This window comes from Anabrus simplex, chromosome 8 (assembly GCF_040414725.1).
Source record: "Anabrus simplex isolate iqAnaSimp1 chromosome 8, ASM4041472v1, whole genome shotgun sequence".
Classification (NCBI taxonomy): domain Eukaryota; kingdom Metazoa; phylum Arthropoda; class Insecta; order Orthoptera; family Tettigoniidae; genus Anabrus; species Anabrus simplex.
Window position 1 is genome coordinate 145,223,069 of NC_090272.1, and position 21,214 is coordinate 145,244,282.

The window sequence follows — 21,214 nt, forward strand, 5'->3', positions numbered from 1 at the left end:
CTATAACAGGAGAAGAAACAGAGATATGGTGATGACATTTGTAGATTTCAAGAAAGCTTATGATTGCATCCATAGAGAATCTCTGTTTAAAATTTTAAGACACCTTGGACTACACCCCAAATTAATAACCATGATAAAATTGACTCTCACCAACACCAAATCAAAAGTGAAGTTTAGGGGTGAAACATCAGAGACATTTGAAATTAAAACTGGGCTACGGCAGGGAGTTGGGCTCTCACCACTATTATTTAACTGTGCTCTAGAAATGGTAATGAGGGAGTGGTTTAGGAAATGTCCCCCCAAAATAAAGATTGGCCGAAAAATCAAAAAAATTGCCTGGGTTTTGCTGACGATTTAGCATTACTAGCAGTGGACATGAAAGAAGCAAAAACCCAGATATCAGAACTTCAAAACATTGCAAATAAAATTGGCCTCAAAATATCATTTTTAAAAAACCAGAAATTATGCTGCAAAAACCAACACAGCTAAAAGAAGTCACCATAAATGGTAATAAAATCAAAATAGTAACTAAATTTAAATATCTTGGAGAAGTAATAACACATAACCTAAATGAAAAAATCTCGATCCAAATAAGAACAAATGGATTAGCTAAAGCACAAAAGTTAACATGGGATATCTACAAAAAGAAATGTCTATCAATGAATACAAAAATAAAACACTACAACACAGTTATAAAACCAGAAGCTACATATGCAGCAGAAACACTCTTTTACCTGAATAAACAATCAAATACTGACAGGGTGGTGGTGATTATTGTTTTAAGAGGAAGTACAACTAGGCAACCATCCTCTATATAACACTAATCATAGGGAAAAATAGAAGGGATCCGACACTTCGAAAAATGAAGATATCGGTCAAAGAAAGAAAAGGGCCATGAAGGGCGTGAAAATGAAAGACTCCCTAGCCCTCGCAAACTTAATAGCGTCGGGGTCTGAAAAGTACAAGAGTTGACCAAGGGAGGTCGGATAGGATAGATGATAGTGAGGAGCCTGGCACAAGTAAGTGGAAGCAATGCCAATACTCAGCTGAGGGCCCCGTGGTTGCCAACCCACGCTCCAAAGTTCAGAGCCCCTGGGGCTCAAAGACTGACAGACTTCAGAAAATTGAAAGGAGGATTGGAAGAACCTGCATCAACAAAAAATACCAGAAAGATGGACAGTGGCGGTTAATACCTAACAAAGTCGTGTACAAAGAGCTAGAACCCATTACAGATACTATGCATAAGAGGAGACGGATTCTTTGGACATATCATGAGGATGGAGGATTCGAGACTTCTGAAACAACTAGTACAACACAATCTCATCTCAAAAAATACCACAACAGGATGTAAATGGATCAAAGAAGTAAGAGAGGATCTGAAGGAAATAGGCCTTACAACAGAAGACACCACAAATAAGATAAAATTTAATACAAAACTCAAGAATAAAAACCTCCGCTTTACCCTTACACAAAACAAACCAACAACACGCACATTTTCAACTGAGGAAAGGGCACGAAGATCGGAGCGTCTGAAGAAGTACTGGGAGGACCGCAAAGCTCGAACAATCCCTTCAAAGAGACCTGAACGACGGACTGACTAAAGTGATCCTATGTGGTCATAAAAGAAGAAGAAGATATGTCAAAATTGTAATCTGATGAAAATGTAAAGGTGCTTTAGTTCTGAAACATCCTATACTGCATGTGCGGTTATGAGTGTTGAAATAGGTGTCGGAATAGGAAATCTCGAGAAGTTGCTAACTATCTTAATATGACCATACATGGTCGTGCAATTTCATTCGCTAGAATAACGATATTTCCTATTGGCGAAAATATAGGGAATCTAGTGGAAATTGTTTCCCATTGGTCGGTTGTGATTGGGCCATTTCCGGATTTTCTGCCGGCTTCGGAAATATCATGCACGTGCTCGGCGTCATTTACATCTGACCGCCCTAGCAAGCGCGTGTGCTCGAGGGCTCCCCTCGGAAACCCCAGTTTAATTTGGTGTTATTTCAATGTTATTCTCAATGTTTACTGGTTTCGTTTAATTTAATTTAATTAATTTGGTTTTTCAGTATTTCCTTGCTTAATGTCATTTTTGAAGTTTTAAATTTAACGTGTCCGAGATTGCCCTAGATTCCCGCTGATGGTAATTTCAAGTCTTTCACCTGATTTTAAACAACAATGCATTCATTTGTGTTTTTGGATTCGTAATTGTATCAGTTTGTCAAAAGCGTTAAGTATCAGCTGCTTTGTGATTTAGCCTTGTTTTTGTAATTTTTCGTTTGTTATTTTTAATATAGTTGAGCTAGAGGGTGTTTCTTGTAAGTCTTTTCTCCCCCATAATGTCATACGTTCCCATGGACCTCATAGGGCTTCCAACACCTTCCACTCTCCTCTCTTAGTTGTCATTTTTAGGCCTGTAAGTGTTCCCTTGTATTTAATTTAATATTGCGTATCGAAAGATACTCGTCACGTTTCCATGTTCTCATGTGAATTCTCTGCCACTGCGTCATTTTACTATTTCCTTATTCATAGTATTAAGTGTAGGCGGAAATTATCCCAATAACCGCTACAATGATGATGTCCATATATTATTGTAATGCTGTGTGTTGACATTTAGTTGATTTTGTAGCATTTACACTACGAATGCGGTTTTGATTCATCAGCTGTTAATGTATTTTATTTTCATTTTTCGTTACTCACATTATTTATGTGAGATGTTGATCTACCAATCACTTGTAGTTTGGTTTAGGGCCGGTATTAGAATGAGGGTTTAAACTGAAGGTTGAGTTAAACTGTAACTTGAGTTTAAACCAATGTTGAGTCTTATAATGGCAAGCCTAAGTCAAACTGAGGTGAAGAAGGAAATATACGATCTTGGTAGCAGTTACTTGCGGGAAAAGATGACTATCGATAATGTTTTGCAGCGACTTGCAAGAAAAGATGACTATCGATAATGTTTTGTTTACTTCTTGTACGTAAAATGGCGAATAAAAGCAATAAATGTTGTCCTAATTTTACTTGAAAGGAAATAGAATTGCTTGCACAATTAGTACAGAAATATGTATATAGTCCGTGAATCAGTGGCCTTATGAATTCCTCCAAAATCTCCCATTTTAATAAACATACTACAGGAGGCATCACAATGCTATTAGTAGCTGACTGAGGGGTTCTACAGCATGATTTCTGAAATAGAAGGAGGTTACCTGATTTTCTAAAATTTACACTTTTGACGTTCAAACAGTTCGTAAAGTCATTTTTACATCCTTGCCTTTACGTTGCATGTTTTATTCTAGCACCAATTTGCTGAAATAGGGTTATGACAGTCTGTTTTGTAAGCCTAAACCTATTTAAAAACAATTTTTCATTCCGTATATGAAAGTGATGTCCCCTTGCTCGGGAACTCTTAGTGCCCATGGTCGTTCAATAATTTGAACCACTTCTTTGTCATCGCTTAGTATTTCTTCAAACACCTCAAAAATATCTTCGTGAGATCCATTCGTTCTGCCATGTTGTAAGATTATGTATTCTTAAACTTCAGTTTAACCCTAGAACACAACCCTCGTAATTTTTACGACGCATACTTGGCTACCCGGCTCTATCAGCTAGAATTTTCGCACCATGTTGCTGTCCTGCTCAATAGCTTCCTACAATACCGCGAGCTTCGGCAGTGTGCGTACATTGTTAGAGTGAGTCTGTTGATTTCAAATTAAAGACTGTTGCGTTGTAAATTTACGACGATTTGTGACTACGTATGCCAAACTTAGCAAGGTAAGTTCTATAACAAAGTTACACTACAGCACTATTCTGAATGAAATACGTATTTAGAACCACAGAATTTGTCATACGTGCCGTTATTGTTATTGCAGATGACTATTGTACGAAGAGATGACCCGAATTTCGGAGAAAAGTTTGTGGCATTGATTTTTGAAAAAGAGGAAGAGTGTAATGATTCTAGTTCTGATGAAGAGGTTGATAATGTACAGACTGATGACATAACGCTGACAGATATAGATGTAGAAGATATACTAGCACGGAATATGGAAATAAGCCCAAGCAGTCATGATGACTCCTCTGTCACTGTGCTACGAGGCCATAAGTGCAGAAGACTTGAATCTGAGAAGTCCAAGAGTTCAACATCTGAAAATGAAGACCACCGAGATGTTTACTCCACACCGAGAAATGTAAATATCAAGATTGCCCCTAGGAATATTCTAAAAGGAAGGAATAATGAGCATCAAGGTGGCCGCAAGTTGCTGAGAAAAGCCTTTCTCATATGTCTAAGTGAAGAACTCACCAAGCCATGGATGGCGAAGAGGCTGGAAACACCGAGCTTACAAACACATCTATGAGAAATTATACAGGGTGTTCTAAGTGATAGTTCATCTACCCAATGCAAATGATTGGTTATTACTGGCAAGAGAACTATTTGTCACATCTGTCCTGCTCAGAAAAGGCGAATGACGACAACATATTGCAGCGAATGTCACCGCGCGTATTGCAAGGAACATAGAGCAAATCTTTGCACTAACTGCTGTAAATGAGACAGCAGGGACTTGAAAAACTAGGAGTTAACACTCTGTAAAATAACTTACATGTTAATACATGCTTCATATATTACATTTTGTGTGTAATTACATTTTATCATCATGGAAATAAATAGTCGTAAATTGTACGAGGGTTTGTGTTTATGTACTACCAAATTGTGGTTTGTGTTCTAGGGTTAAACGGTGGAGGAGTGCCAGTAATATTCATCTCTAGTTAAACTTAGGATTAAGTTTTATAATACACGACTAACAGATAAACTGAAGTTTAAACTGAACCAACAGTTTAAACCTCTATTATAATACCAGCTCTTAATGGGACAAGTGTAGGCAGACAGATTTGTAATTGTAGTCGTAGTTATAGAAAATTGGAAAGATTTCCTTTCGTTTGTTTTATATTGTGGACTTGTATTTAACAAATTTAACGACGTAACTGTTTACTAACCTGAAAGTTGGTTTAGTAAGAACATTTTCAAGTGACTTATCACTTTTCTTTAACTTCAGTGTTTGGCATTTTTTCTAAATGCATAATGAATTAATGTTTTCCTGCATTTCGCAGTTTTGTTCCTTCAGGATGACGTAACGTAAGATCCCCTCAGATCAAATGTTGTTGGTTCCTTCTGAACATCTGTTTGGGGTGATGCATGTTTTAGCATCGGGATTCCTCTGTAACTTAAGGGTGTCATGAGGTGACAATAAAGGGTGGAATTTTATTTTAGATTGTGACAATTGCTGTTAACTTGCAATGAACACCATGCTTTCTAGTAATATTTTGCAACCTATCCAAAGCAACTGATAGTCGATTTGGTTCAATTAAGGATCCATTCAGGGGTGTTCTAAGATCCGATAGGATAGTAGTAGACTGGTGGATGACCTTAATTAATTGTAAATCAGGAATTCTACTTGTTGAAGGCCAGATTTCCACGGATCATGTGGATTAACTCTTAGTTATCATTTGGATCAATGGTGCCTGATTTTCAGGTCTTATTCTCGTTTCCTGGTTTTCACTAAACGTAAGGAACTTCATCTTATTTGTCCGTATTGAACTGAGATCACAATTAATTAAAGTCTATCAGGTTCCACCTTTTCAATACTAATACAATGTTGTTGGATGATATTTACAACATTATTTATTACAGTACATGTTTTGATGCTCTATTATGTCACCATCATCAGCTGATTTAGAAAATGTGAAAAAAACTTGGCGATCTAAATATTAAACAAAATATTGTCATACTTAACTCATACATATACATATTTACATACAACAGAATATTTATTGGTTAAACCCTAAACATCTATTATGCTATATTAAATATCCCTAATATGTAACAAGAGAATTCTTGTAAGTCATGAATATAAAATTTTTCTCGTCTGGTTGATGAGTTGTCTTCACATTCCTTAATGTCTGTAATTCTATGCTCTCGTACTGTCTAATTAGAATGTGCACTTAAAATTGAGGAATTAAAATTGCATGCAGTCTATTTGATGTTAAAATGTTCATTTCATTTGTATATTAGCTGCTTTTGTTGGATAAAATTCATTATATAATATAATTGTTGAAAATTGAGCCGTCTTCTTATATTTATTAAGTACTAAAACTTCGTATTTTTATTGCTTTATGCGTGGTTGGAACTGTAATTAATTTGCCCTACAGTTGTTAGGCGGACTTATCTTCTCAGTTCAATGGGAACCCTGCAATGATGAAACCCAATATTAAAAGAAAAGCGAGAAAATTGATAAAGAAGCTGATTGAATCTAACTGTTGATACGGCTGACTCACCTCTACAGCTGTGTACTTCGCGTGACGGCTACCGCGCGATGAGTGTGTGTGCTGGTATCTTGTGCTGTGTGACGAAGCACTAGTGAAGGAGAAGTAGGGGCGGCAAAGGGGATGTTTCTAGAAACATGAATTTTTAGGAGAGGGTCCGGGGGGGCGTTGTGGACGAAGACAATAGTACGCAAAGTTGTTACGTAGCATTCGGAACGCATTCGAATTTTCTGGAATTTTTAGCTTGTTAAGTAATAGAATCAAAACGTCAAACTACCTTGGGTTTTTCCGAAATTTCATTCAGATTAAGGTTAGCGTTATAGTATTGGTCTATATGTATTAGACATGCTTCAGTAATGTCAAGCTTCTGTCCCTTAGAAAGTATTTCCATGGTCTCGAGGTCTTTATCTATGTCTGTGAACTTATGTACTCATGGATATGTTGACCTACCGCTGAGAATCTGTGATATTTTACAGCGTTAAGGTGTTCCTGATATCTGACGTTGAAGCTACGCCCAGTTTGCCCTATGTATCCGCTTGAACAGTCTTTACATTCGAATCTATATACCCCTGATTTAGAATATGGATTGACTTTGTTGACAACAGAAGCATTATGTAAAACTGTTGTACTTCTATTATCTGTCTTGAATGCGATCCTGATGTTACGCTTCTTGAAAATATTTGTAATTCTGTGTACATCTTTATTAAATGTGAAGGTTGCGATTTCCTTGGCTTCTGGTTTATTTTTCATCAGACTCGTTTGAGGGCGATATTTGAATTTGTTTATTATTCGTTCTATGCAATTCTTTTTAAAACCGTTGGCTTTAGCCATAGCTCGAATGATGTTCAGTTCCTTGTCCAAGTTTTGTTTGGACATTGGTACGCTTAAAGCGCGATTCACCAAGCTGTTATAGGTCGCGCATTTGTGAGCTGAGGGGTGTATCGAATCATTTCGTATTGTGGCTACAGTTTGTGTGGGTTTTCTGCAAATACTAAAAGAAAATGAAGAGGCATGCCTATTGATCTTTAGGTCCAGATAATTAATGGATTTATCTATTTCGGATTCTAAAGTAAATTTTATATCCGTATCTATCGTGTTGAGATTACTAAGAGTCGTAGATGCGTTGGTTATGCTTTCATCCAGGATAACAAACGCATCATCTACATACCTAGACCAAAATAGAACATTTTTGAATTTTTCATTATTAATTATTTGTGTGTCCTCCAAGAAATCCAAATAAATCTCTGCCAAAATTCCTGAGGCCGGAGACCCCATTGCAAGGCCATTCTGTTTATAAATGATCTGGTCGAAAATGAAATAGTTGTTATTGATCAGTAATTTTAAAATCGCCATGAATTCATCAATATCAAGTTTGCTTAAGCGACTGTATTTTTTCAAATTCTTAGCTATAATGGGAAGCAATTTATTAGTTTTGATATTAGGGAACATATTTACTATATCAAAAGAATGTATTGTGTAGTGATCCTGTAATCGAAATTTAATTAATTCTTTAGTGAATTCTACGGAATTCTTTATGGCTTTATTTGCAGTGAATTTGTAATGTTGTTTTAAGAATTTTTGAATATACTGCGCTAATTTGTAAAGGGGGCTAGGTCTCTGATTGATAATTGGTCTAATGGGGACTCCGGCCTTGTGGATTTTTGGCAGAGCTTTAGCGGTAGGAAGACCGGGATTCATGCTAATTAATTTCTGCTTCTCGTATTCGTTAAAGAGGAAAGAAGATGTCTTCAATGTTTGTTTCAATTGTTTCTGCAATGATTGAGTCGGGTCCTTTTTTATAATAGAGAAAGAGTCATCTTTAAAAAAGTCTTTTGTTTTTTGAATGTAATCAGCTTTGTGCATAATGACGGTTACGTTGCCTTTATCAGCTTTAGTGACTATAAGCTCTTTGTTTTTTATTTTCTTTTTAAGTTCAAGTATTTGTTTCCTATCCTTAAAGGAATCTTTTAGGATAACAAAAATTTATTATTATTATTATTATTATTATTACTATTATTATTATTATTAATCGTTTTGTTCAGCTGTTTCTTTACTTCCATTCTGACTTCATCCTGCAAGTCGAATGGCAATTTTCCGAGCGCGGTTTCTGTTTCTATGATCAGATCTTTAGTTATTTTAGCTTGATTGAAGGTCGGCCAATTATGTTTTGGACCTTTCTCAAGGATAAGTCTTTCCTCTTCGTTCAAGTTGACATTGGAAAGGTTAATGACTGGAGCATGTAAATGTTTCAATGGATCTTCGTTAGGTGTAAAATTGGACCTTTGGATCGAGGATGAAGATAGAGTTCGAACTTTTTCTGCTTCTTTCCTTAGCACCTCTAGCTTTTTCTCCAATGTTAATTGTTTACTTGCAAGTACGTTAGATAATTTGAATTGATACCAGCACACACACTCATCGCGCGGTAGCCGTCACGCGAAGTACACAGCTGTAGAGGTGAGTCAGCCGTATCAACAGTTAGATTCAATCAGCTTCTTTATCAATTTTCTCGCTTTTCTTTTAATATTGGGTTTCATCATTGCAGGGTTCCCATTGAACTGAGAAGATAAGTCCGCCTAACAACTGTAGGACAAATTAATTACAGTTCCAACCACGCATAAAGCAATAAAAATACGAAGTTTTAGTACTTAATAAATATAAGAAGACGGCTCAATTTTCAACAATTATATTATATATAATGAATTTTATCCAACAAAAGCAGCTAATATACAAATGAAATGAACATTTTAACATCAAATAGACTGCATGCAATTTTAATTCCTCAATTTTAAGTGCGCATTCTAATTAGACAGTATGAGAGCATAGAATTACAGACATTAAGGAATGTGAAGACAACTCATCAACCAGATGAGAAAATTTTTATATTCATGACTTACAAGAATTCTCTTGTTACATATTAGGGATATTTAATATAGCATAATAGATGTTTAGGGTTTAACCAATAAATATTCTGTTGTATGTAAATATGTATATGTATGAGTTAAGTATGACAATATTTTGTTTAATATTTAGATTGCCAAGTTTTTTTCACATTTTCTAAATCAGCTGATGATGGTGACATAATAGAGCATTGAAACATGTACTGTAATAAATAATGTTGTAAATATCATCCAACAACATTGTATTAGTATTGAAAAGGTGGAACCTGATAGACTTTAATTGTGATCTGGTTTTCACTGTCGACGAATTTTACACTACGTTTTTATTCTTTGAAAGACAATAATAAACAATTTTAATAAAACTTTATCACTCACGTTATGCATTGTGACTGTGTTAAAACATGTTGTAAAAATTCTAAGTGACTTTTCTTGCCAATTTAATAGATAAATTATCATGATTTAAATTGAATAAATACTTTACTAAGCACATTTTTGCTCCGCATTTGAAGTAGTTATGTTCTCCTCTGAACCCTATCGGTTAGTCGATAAAGTGACAGAAAAAAAAACTTGCAACGACCCCAAGAGCCGAGGCAGATGACCAACGATGGAATGGTAAGTTCTAGGGTTCAATATTTGACTTGTGATAGCCTGGTTAAGGATACAGAAAAGTCGTGAAATTCCTTACAAATGAAGACAAAACTAAAAACTGTCAGAAAATGGACTGGCGTCCACACTAAAAGCATGCAGAGGTCGCGAATGTTGAACTCTCGCCTACGAGTTTCAACTCTATCTCTCAAGTTGGTCGAAGTTTTGTTTGATACAAAATGGCAATCAAAGTCATTCCTGCAAGTCGCACATGGTCAAGTGTAACCTCCAATTCATTGTCAAAGAGTGTGACCAGAGAATTATGTTTAATCACCCACAGCTCCGAATTCAACTAACATTTGTTTTAGAAAGAGTGTGATCTGGAATAATACTTGGATATTTTTATTGGCCCCCATGTACATGTTTTCATATGTATTGTTTGGTGTTTCTCACAACTTTCACTGCATTTGTTATTTTATAAGCCCTGGGGGAAAAGGATTTCATATTTGTTCTCTTGTGTCCTCACACCTTTTAATACTTTCCTCTCATCTTTAGATATGGTAGATATAGATTACACTGTATGCGCGGATACATGACGTAACATGCCTTCATGTCGGAAAAAATCGTATTTAGTGTTACTATATCCCTGTTGGATAGTTTTTAATAGTATATTCAGTAGTGTGACGAGAATTTACGATACCCTCATTTGTTGGACATATATATTTGTGTGTGGGGACTTTTATCTGCCATTCGCGGCCATTATTTGAATTGCCGTTAATTTATGTGCCTGAACTGTGCCTATTTGAAATGCATATTTTACCATTATTACGTCAATTACTTTGATTTCCTCATTGGCACAATAAGCAAATCCTTGACTTGAGCATGCAGTTGTCTTCTGTCTCGCCAGCTAGCGAGCGAGGAGTCTTGTTCTGAGCGAGCTGTGAGATGGACGCCATTAGCCTTGCTCCTTAAAAGACTTTGAAAAGTAGCGAAATGGAGTTGGATACTCCCGGTTAGGCAGGAGATTAAGTAGGCAATATGCCTAAATATGTTTTCTATCTTATATTCCTTTAGTGATTGTGATTTGGTATTTTGCTAATTCTTTTATTTCTACTATGTGAGTGTCGACTGTGGCCTGTGTGCAAGCAGGCAGATTACCTCTGAAAACATGTTTCTGGTGTAAGTTTGTGATAAAGGATTACACTAATTCGGATACAAAACCACCAGCATGTAAGTAATATTTATTCAAAAATTATTTTGGAGCAACGCCAACTTCAGTGGATTACTTGGAGGAGACATTGTTTACAACCGTCGTCTTCGAATTTTCTAAAACATCAACTTATTCGTTTACGAACCAACGTTGTCACTGTTATTTAATTTTAGGCCTACCTCGAGTTATCGCCAATGTTGTGGGAATTAAATCTGGACTCTATACCCGGTATTTGAAAATTTAGTAGCCGACTGAAAAATTAAATCACTATTGTTTGTGTTCTCATGTAAGTAATATGTAAATTTAATTACGAGGCGAATTGGAAACTCGCGGTGAGCATATGTGCATTATGTCATTCTAACCTTGCTATTATCGAGATTGTTGTACGTTTTGTTTTCTGCTCCATATTCGGTGTGCGTATTGTTTTGGTTGTTCGTATTATTATTATTATTATTATTATTATTATTTATCGGGGTGTGTTTCTCTCACTGCCAGTTTTCCCTGATTTTGAAATGCGTGCTCTGATTTTGTCTGATTTCATGTGATTTTCCAAATTGTGTCTTGTTGCTATGTAATCCTTTTCTTGCCGATATCTTTCGCGTTTGGTCTTATGTGCTCATTGTCGTGCTTCCAAGGCCACCTCGTAGTTAACTTAATAACGACCATCTTGGTCTTTTGTAAAATTATTTCTTATATGAAATGCCACATCCTAAGAATTTAAATCTTATGATACATGTAATTATTATTTTATTATTATCATTCATGTCGGTAGCCTCTCGGTTGTAGAAAACTGAAAATTCTTTACCCGGTTCATGTACTTTGTGGTGATTAACGCTCACATACCTTATTCTTACATAGTTTGTTTTCTTCTTGTTTTGTTACGTCACTAGCCTAAATATTTATTATCTGGTGAACGCAAAAGTGTTTGGCAGGCTTTGCCTATTATTAATAAAATTTAATAGCTTGGGTTGTGAGTTGCTAGCTGACATTTAGCGTGTGTTGTTCTTCTGTTTACATTGTGGAACATAATTTTTTTTTCCTTCCCCTTGTAATATTGTATGAATTTGCGGAATATACTTCTGCTTCCTAGTTATTAACATTTGGTTCATTTCATTAAATTATTTGGTAATACTGGTACTTGCCACATATTCCGGGTTCGTGTGTATGTTGTGTATTGTCTAGTGATTGACAAAACGAAGATTGAAACCTTGTTGCAACAAGTTCATTATTAATTAATTAATTACTTTACTAAGGTAAAAAAATTAAAAATAAATATTTTTAAAGACGATTTGTTCACAATATGTTTATCCTAGCTTGTAAACCTCTTCTGTATTATAATTCTGCTACTGGTCTGAGTTAGTACAATTTAGTGATCTAATATTCATTTATTTACCTTATTGCTTCTTTAATTATTTAATTTTTGAAAGTGGGAACCTTTTATTGTAAGTTATAATGAATTCTATTCATTTATTTAAATGTTAAGTATTTTGAAAGAAAGTTATTTACCCTTTTTTTTTTTTTAAAGACAGGAAGTATTTAATTTAACTATAAATGCTATGAATTTTTTTTTCGCTTTAAGTAAACATCTTATTTACAATTTTATTTTGTCTGTTATTTAGTAGTTAGTAATATTGACCTGGCACCTGTCAAACGTTAACGTAAGATCCTGCCCTTTAACTCCCTGTTTTGCCCTCCACGCTTCGTATTTGGTGCTACTGCCCTTATGGTAAGTATTGTGTTTTGTTTTCATTTGTTGTTTGGTGTTCTTCTTGGTAAGGTTGCAAGTAGTATGTTTTCTCGCTCAACATATTCTTTTTTGCTGTCTCCTGCAGAAACGTCTTACCGAGGTTTTACTGTAGCATCATATCCGAACCATCAACAGCTCCCCATAAATTCCTTGTACTGGTTGTACCTCCTTAGGAGGTCTGTTCTTTCTTGGTTTAGTGGTAGTTTTGTTTTCGCTATGGAATGGGTAGACAAGAGCAAAACTAGATGTTTTTTTAGATCTTTTTCTCCCAGTAGCTAGCAGTACCTCATCCTTTCTAAAGAACCTAGCTGCACCAATAGCAAATTTACCTTTCAGTTCTGAAGCGATATCCTTCCTGTTTCGCCGGAGTGTACCTGTGAAGAATGTGCCCTTAGAAGACAAATGCTGGGCCATAATCATCATCATCATCACTAGTTGCTTTACGTCGCACCGACACAGATAGGTCTTATGGCGAAGATAGGACAGGGAAGGGTTAGGAGTGGGATGGAAGCGGCCGTGGCCTTAATTAAGGTACAGCCCCAGCATTTGCCTGGTGTGAAAATGGGAAACCACGGAAAACCATTTTCAGGGCTGCCGACAGTGGGGTTCGAACCTACTATCTCCCGAATACTGGATACTGGCCGCACTTAAGCGACTGCAGCTATCGAGCTCGGTATCATCATCATCATCGTCATCGTCGTCGTCGTTATCGTTATCCTCATTCTCAGGACCACCATTTGCTTCATCACTAAGTTTGAAATCCTCCAAGCTCCCAGATATATTCGCAGCACTTACTCGCGTGGTTTCCGCCATAACCTCACTACTGTTACTGCCCGAGTCATTACTCTCAGAATCACTTCCATTAAAGGGTGAAAGTGTTCAAATACTCGACTAACTCGTCATTGTTCGCCAACAAACCACCAACAGCATCATGCCTTGTTGCCATTTTTACCAGCTACTCTGCGACACTTCATAAAACATCCATCAAGTTCAAGCACATCTAAAACTCAAACAAGCAAATGTAGTGACAATCTGCATGCAACAATGAAAATTATCTGCCTTTATTATCCTACAACAACCAGTTTTCCTACCCATCAACACAATAATACTCAGTAATTAGTGTTTATGAAGGCACTAGCGAGAAGAACGCAATCGCGTTCCCGGAAATTTTAGCAGAAGTTGGGAGGAGCGTGATTGCACTCCTTGGCACTCTAAGGGTTAAAGCTAACTTTTTGGATACATTATCATGTATGTATTTTTGTTGACAACAAATATTTCTTGTTTTCAAGTGGTTAGGTCGTGCTATACTGTGTTTCAAAATGTACTATCAATGGATATTATCGTATGTAACAGATAAGACTCAGCACATTTACTGACACATTCAAGATAAAATTCCAGTTATTAGCATTCTTTTAACTCCACAGTAGTGAAAGGACATTAAATAAAAAGCATCAGCAGTAATGCAATCGCTACACATCAACACCCGATTTTCAACAGGTTCAAATCTTATGAACGTACAAAACACAGACAACGATGGTCAAATGCTTTGCAAAGCTTTCTGTATGTTTACACTGCAGTCTTCCAATTTTAAAAGCAAATCTTATTTTTAGCCTATTGCTCAAATTCTTCAAATGAAAACAAAATAAAAAATAGATAATCATGAGACAAACAAACCTAAAACAATGAGAAAGTTGCACGAAATAATGCATTCACATTGGAGTATATCACAGATACATACAAGGAGTTTGAAAAAAGGAACACATCCCAATGATTATTTCATTCAATGGATAACAATTTTTACAATTAAAATCACATTAGAATTGTGTTGTGGACCGATATAAATATATTCTTCTAAGAAATATATTTAAGAAATTGATAATGATTTACTCTTAGACGCATTAACACGATCAGAGTATTACTTACTTGTTCCCAGCCAGAACTTCTGGGCTACAATATTCAACCGTTCCATAGAAAGTTGAGAAGAGCCGACCTTCACTCATAAATGTCGCAGAACCAAAATCAATGAGTTTTGCATGAAATCGCTCATTGATTATTACATTCTCATCCTTGATGTCCCGATGTAGAATTTGTAATGAATGGAGGTATTCAACAGCTGAGACTATCTAAAAATAAACAAGGTAATCCAAAGAATTTAAAACCAACATAAACTATGAAAATCACAGAAAGAAAGTAAACAGAAGTACAATGAAACCCTCATTTTAGTAGTGTCATGTGGCCATCATTGTTTATGGAGTCAATGTAAGTGAGATTTTCAAAATAGAAAGTCATGCAACAATGATCAGGATTCAACATAAAACCGTAGGCAGCATGGAGAATGACTAAATATTAATCATCACATAAAACTCTGAGCTTGCTTACCTTGCTGGCTTTGACACAGCAATGATTTGCTACTAAAGACATGATAAAGTAATAGTAAACATTAAAAGAAAATTTGGAGAAGCATCAAGAGGGGGTTTCTTTCTGAGAATCATTCCCATCACTTTCCAAACACGGGCAAACATACTGTATTTATCACAAATGTACTGCAGCAGAATGACAGGACTACATATCTTTGTGTAATGAAACAAATCCAGTTTCTAATCATAATTTTCAGTGTGTGTTAATACATATATATGTGAGATATATTCACATATTTGACCTACTGGAAAAACTTACAATTTACATTCAAGATATTTTACAGGTAGACTGAAAATATTCAAATAATTTTATAAAAGAAAAATAAATAAATATGAAAACATCCTTGCACTGGAAACAACCCATGGTGGTTTGATAAGAACAGAGGACGGGATCAGAAATGAAATAAAGAGCTACTTCAGCACATTGTTAAATGGAGATTGAGACAATACCACCCCCCCTCAAACTGTAGATTAGATAAAATCCAGAAAAACCAACCTTCATTAACATGGCTTGTAGTTGAAACAGCATTAAAGAACATGTGAAATAGAAAGTCCTAGGGTTTCAATTATCTCACCTCAGATATGATAAAGGCAGCTGGAATACTATGCTTAAATTACCTACACAGAGTGCTTGGTGATATGGGAAGAAACAAGATCCCAGGCAATTGGAGAAAAGGAATTATCATCCCACTGTTTAAAAAGGACAACAGACGAAAATATGAAAACCATAGGAGCATAAACACTGTTGTCACACCCTGAGGCTGTTGGAAAAGATCATTGAAATGAGACTTAGGAAGATTGTGAAACCTTAGCTTCAGGAAGAGCAAGACGGATTCAAGAAAGATCAAAGTACTATGGATCTCATTTTTGCCAGAAGATTGCTTACAAAAAAGTACTGGGAACGTGAAAAGAATTCTGCTATTACATTTTTGGAAATTTATAAGGCCTACAAAAGTGTCCTCAGAACAAGATCTGGGAATGTCTGGAAGACCTCAAGGTACCAATGGTACCTGACAAAGCAAAGATACTATACCAGAATTGCTACAGTTGTGTTCAAATAGGCAATGGACGATCAAAATGGTTTCAGATAAAGAGTGCCCAGCAAGGAAGTGCCCTATCACCACTCTTGTTCATAGTAGTAATGGATATGAGCATAAAATCTATCAAGAAAATGGACAGCAGACCAAATGTCCTGGTATTTGCTGATGAGCTATTATGGGGAGAAACTGAAACTGAAGTACAGAAAAACTCACTGAATGGAAAAATATGCTCAATAACTTAGACCAGAAGATGAGTGAAAAAGAGAAAATGACCCATCAATAAGGAACAAAAACTTTTTTTATGGAAGGAACCAAATTAGAATCAGTTCCTCCCGTGGAGTACCTCAAAAGCAAAATCTTGAAAGAAAACCCTGTTAAGCAAGACATACTCAGCAGGACACAGAAAACATGAGACTTTTACAATCAAGTCAGAAACATACTCTATCGAGCTCGGTAGCTGCAGTCACTTAAGTGCGAGCTGTATCTAGTATTCAGGAGATAGTGGGCTTGAACCCCACTGTCGGCAGGAATGAAGAGGGTTTCCTGCGATTTCGCATTTTCGCACCAGGCTGTACCTTAATTAAGACTACGGCCACTTCCTTCCGACTCCCAGCCCTTTCCTGTCCCATCGTCGTCATAAGACCCATCTGGGTTGGTGTGACATAAAGCAAGTTGTAAAAAAAAGCTACTCCGGGATTGCAAAATACCACAAAAAGCAAAAATGACTCTGTACCATAACCACTCCGTACGAATTCTCACATATGGTTTATAGGCATGTACTCTACTAAACAAGGACTACAGCAGAACTCAGGCAACAGATACAAGATTCATTAGAACTATGAATAAAACTTGAAAGGTCAAAATCAGGAATAAAGTAAATATGAGCATAGCTGGTCTGAGGTCTGTATTACCAGTGTAATAAAGAAGTACAGACTTCAGTGGTATGGACACATTATGAAAATGAAGAGCAAGAGACCAGCCAGAAAATACTTTGCACCTTACTGTCCAAGGAAAAAAATACCAAGGGGAAGGTCAAGGAAATGCTAAATACAGTGAATTATTATTTAGTTTTTTCCTTTTGCAAGTTGCTTTACGTCGCACCAACACAGATAGGTCTTATGGCGACCCTGGGACAGGAAAGGGCTAGGAATGGGAAGGAAGCAGCCGTGGCTTTAATTAAGGTAGAGCCCCAAGATCTGCCTAGAGAGAAAATAGGAAACCACAGAAAATCATTTTCAGGGCTACTGACAGTGGGGTTTGAACCTACTATCTCCCGAATACTGGCTGCACTTAAGCGACTGCAGCTATCGAGCTCAGTTACCGGTGAAATTAGATGTGGAGGAGATAGGTCTCAGATGGAAAAGTATCCTGGATCAGAAGATGTTTGCAAATAGGAAGATATGGAGAGTACTTGTGTATACACCCAGGAAAAAAGAGTTGGAACATGCCGATGATGAATCTTTAATACAATGTTTAACAGAACAAGAGATTAAGGGCAATAAAAAAAGTTAAAAAATGTAAAGTTCTACTCTACAAAAAAATAAACAAATAATGTATGCCTAGATAAACAGCCTAAAGGCTTGTTTGAACCCGAACAGCTCTGCCATCAGCTGCTTTCGATGACCTAGGCATCATTGAAAAGTAATAAGGAGTGAGGTAGTTTCCTGTTGCCTTCCTCACTGAGCCAGAAGTTGCTATTACATAGTAAGCCAAGCCTACTGAAATACAACCCTATGAGCAATATTTTCATACCATTCATAGCAGGAATTGGTTGCATCAGAAACAACATTTCTAGCATCCCTCATGCCTGAGTCACTTTCATATTGTCAAAAGCCAAGGAAAAGACCAAACCAGGTCAACGGAAGTAACAAATATACTCCAGCTCATACTGTAAGGCAGAATGCACTGTAAACACTATGTTTTGCTAGCAAATAAATAAATAAATAAATAAATATGATGATAAACAAAAGGTTTGACTTTGATTATTACCTGTCTAAAGATGTAGCTGTTGAGTGCTTCATCCAAGTAAGGTTTCCTGTCGATGAATTCAAATAAATCCATGCCTGCCCCATGTTTCTCCATAACTAGTTGGAAAAACTTAGGATTTTCAAAAACATCCAAGACTTGCACCTATCAGAAAATGAAAGGGTTATTCAATTAATCAGATATTAAATTCTACACAGACACTGAACATCATGGAAAATGCAAAGCCTGATTAATGTGTATCTTCTTCTTCCACTGCTTTTCCCACACCATGGTGGAGTCGCAGGTACAAGATGCATCACACATGAGGACTTGGGCCTCTTTTACGGCCAAATGCTCTTCCTGATGCCAACCCTATTTAGAGGGATGTATATTCACTACACCATATTTTGGTGCTACTGGGACATACACAAACACCCAGTTTCCGAGTCAGAGAAATTAACCTCAGGCGGTTAAAATCATTGACTCGGTTGGGAATCGAACCTAGGACCCTTTGAACCGAAGGCTTTGATACTGACCATTCAGCCAGAGAGTTGACTGATGAATGCTTGAGAGACATTTTCAAAGTGGAGAAAGTTAACTTAAGGTCCACAATTTCATGTCACAAAAATTATCCCACTAATCACAACTAAATAAGGCAGCTGCATTGTACAACAGGAATAATTAAAATCAGTGATCACCATTTTGGGCTGTCGTCCAGGTGGTAGGTTCCCCATCAATTGTTTACAAAGCTTTTTCTTAAACATTATCAAAGAACTTCAAAAATTTATTGAACACTTCCCTTGATAAATTATTCCAATCCCTTATACATCAACCTGTAAATGAATATTTGCCCCAGTCTGTTCTCTTGAATTACAACTTCTTTATATTATGATCTTTCCTACTTTTAAAAGCTCCGCTCAAGCTTATTCTTCTACTAATGTCATTGCATACTATAAACTTAACTTTTGGGTCCATACTGACAGAATAATACTTTAAAAAATTGTTTAATAGATACCCTGAGTTTCCACCTATTCAATACAACTTGTAATCTTATAGATTACATAAACTTAATTTTCTTAACCCTAAACCGGGCGCGCTGGTGAATTTCGTTCACCAACCTGCGAATTTCTTCTGTAGGTTTTAGTTCCTAAGTGCTACAGGCGTTGCGCTGCTATTACCTTCCGGCGAAGTTTTATCGATACTCTCAGTGTAGCGGTATCTGTTCAGGAAGTTGTACGTGTCACGCTATTCGACCTTGACTCGCACTTGCCATCATTTGGTGAACTTTCTTCACCACGCGCCTGGAAATGTAAGTACAATTGTATCTTAAACGTTCTTGGAGTTTCATTATTTTAAAATGTAGAAACAAAAATAACTACCTATTTTTATTGCAGGGTGTAGTTTGTGAAGGATGAAGACATACAAACGCTGTTAGAGGAATTATCTGATGAGGAGGAAGGATCTGAGGGAGCTGAAGTTTGTGATTTTTCTGATGGTGAAGATGAAGTGGTAAATTATTTAGACATTGATCATGACAGTGAGAGTGAACAAGAAGGTGATGTAGGCGTAGTTGATAGCCTGAACACGGCGAACTAGAGAGGGAATTTTTTGGGGGGGAAATACGAAACAATGTGGTGCACAACTAACTTTTCAAGGACTATCTCTAGGAAATTTTCCTAAAATAATTTGTCATATTAATGTAGTGAAAATCATATAATTTTGTTAATCTATAATGTAAAAACGTAATATTAGAAGAATTTGTAGCAGGGAATTTTGATCTGTGTATCTTTATATTGGTGTAACTTTAATTTATGGAAGAGTCTGCACATGGCATGGCAGTGTAGACTACTGAAGATTGTGCAACCGGAAAAAACAGCGACTATATCGGGAAAGACTGTTGAAGTCGGTTGAAAGGGTTGCAACATGTGGTTTAGAAACCCGGGCTTAGACCGGGAAGTGGATGCTGAATATGATAATTCATCAATGTGGATAAACGTGCAAAATCGCTATTCGCAGGTCGGTAGCTTGGTAATCAATCTGAAAGCTTAGATTTCAAACGAGGTTGCATTGACTAAGACGCTTGAAGATGTGGCAGTGGTAGTGTTGTTTCCTGTGGATTTTAGCAGACACTACGCTACACGGAGCGAGCCTATATATGTGTGTGTGCGCGTGCAACGAGTGTCTTAGCTTACTTGTTATGGAGTGATGGACGAAGCACGTTGTGCGTTCTACGAGTTTATTATTATTACTGTGCACAACTACTGCGGTTGCTGATCATTGCTAGTGAGGTTGCTGTTAAAGACGATTGCCACTACGAAGTCTTTGCTGTACAAGTTCTTCACGGGAGTCACAATTACGGAGTCATGACAAGTGCATTACTTGTTAATTCACATTCCCGATGAGCGGTCGGTGTTTTTTGTGAGTAAAGTATGGATTATTCCTCGCCGAGGAAATGCACATTGTGGACAGTCTTTTATATGTGTAATTTGGAGGTATTATGTTGTGCACAGAATTAATTAAAACTTGATGAAAACGTAGTCCAAGTGTTTATTACTTGCTCATTCTTCGAATAATACGACATGCTTGTCATTATTTATTAATCACACAGCTGACATTTTACATTGTGGATGTGTATGGCTTAGTAACAGAGTATAATGAGGTGACAGTTTTTTTTTTTTGTGTACAGTTACGGTATGCCATGTGGTAAATAGATTCGTAAGTGATGATGCTATTGTGCTAATGTATTTAAGGTTAGGAAGGGACAGTATTCTTATCCATAGGATATAATCAATTTGAAGCGTGACCTTCAGAACTATGTACAGTTGTGGTGTATAGCTTATAGATGTTGTTTGTGTATGTTTATATTGGTCTCATCACGTGATGATAATTGTTGGTTTTTGTTTTGTTTTAATTTTGATTTGGGAGTGTATTCATGTAGTGAAACGTGTTGTAAATCTTTTTAGTAAGGAAAAACCTGGCATGCTACCCAAATTTAATTTCAGGGGTAAACAGTAACAGGTAAGGTTATAAAGCAACTT

General features: G+C 36.4%; 1 protein-coding gene across 1 annotated transcript in view; it reads right to left on the minus strand.

Moving 5' to 3' along the window:
• Pask (PAS kinase) overlaps positions 1-21,214 on the minus strand; it is a 453,665-nt gene that overhangs the window by 119,587 nt on the left and 312,864 nt on the right. The window contains exons 16-17 of the mRNA XM_068229079.1: positions 18,201-18,341; positions 14,678-14,877 (exon numbers count right to left, since the gene is read on the minus strand). Coding sequence (XP_068085180.1) covers positions 14,678-14,877; positions 18,201-18,341 — 341 coding nt within the window. The remainder of the gene's footprint in view (positions 1-14,677; positions 14,878-18,200; positions 18,342-21,214) is intronic.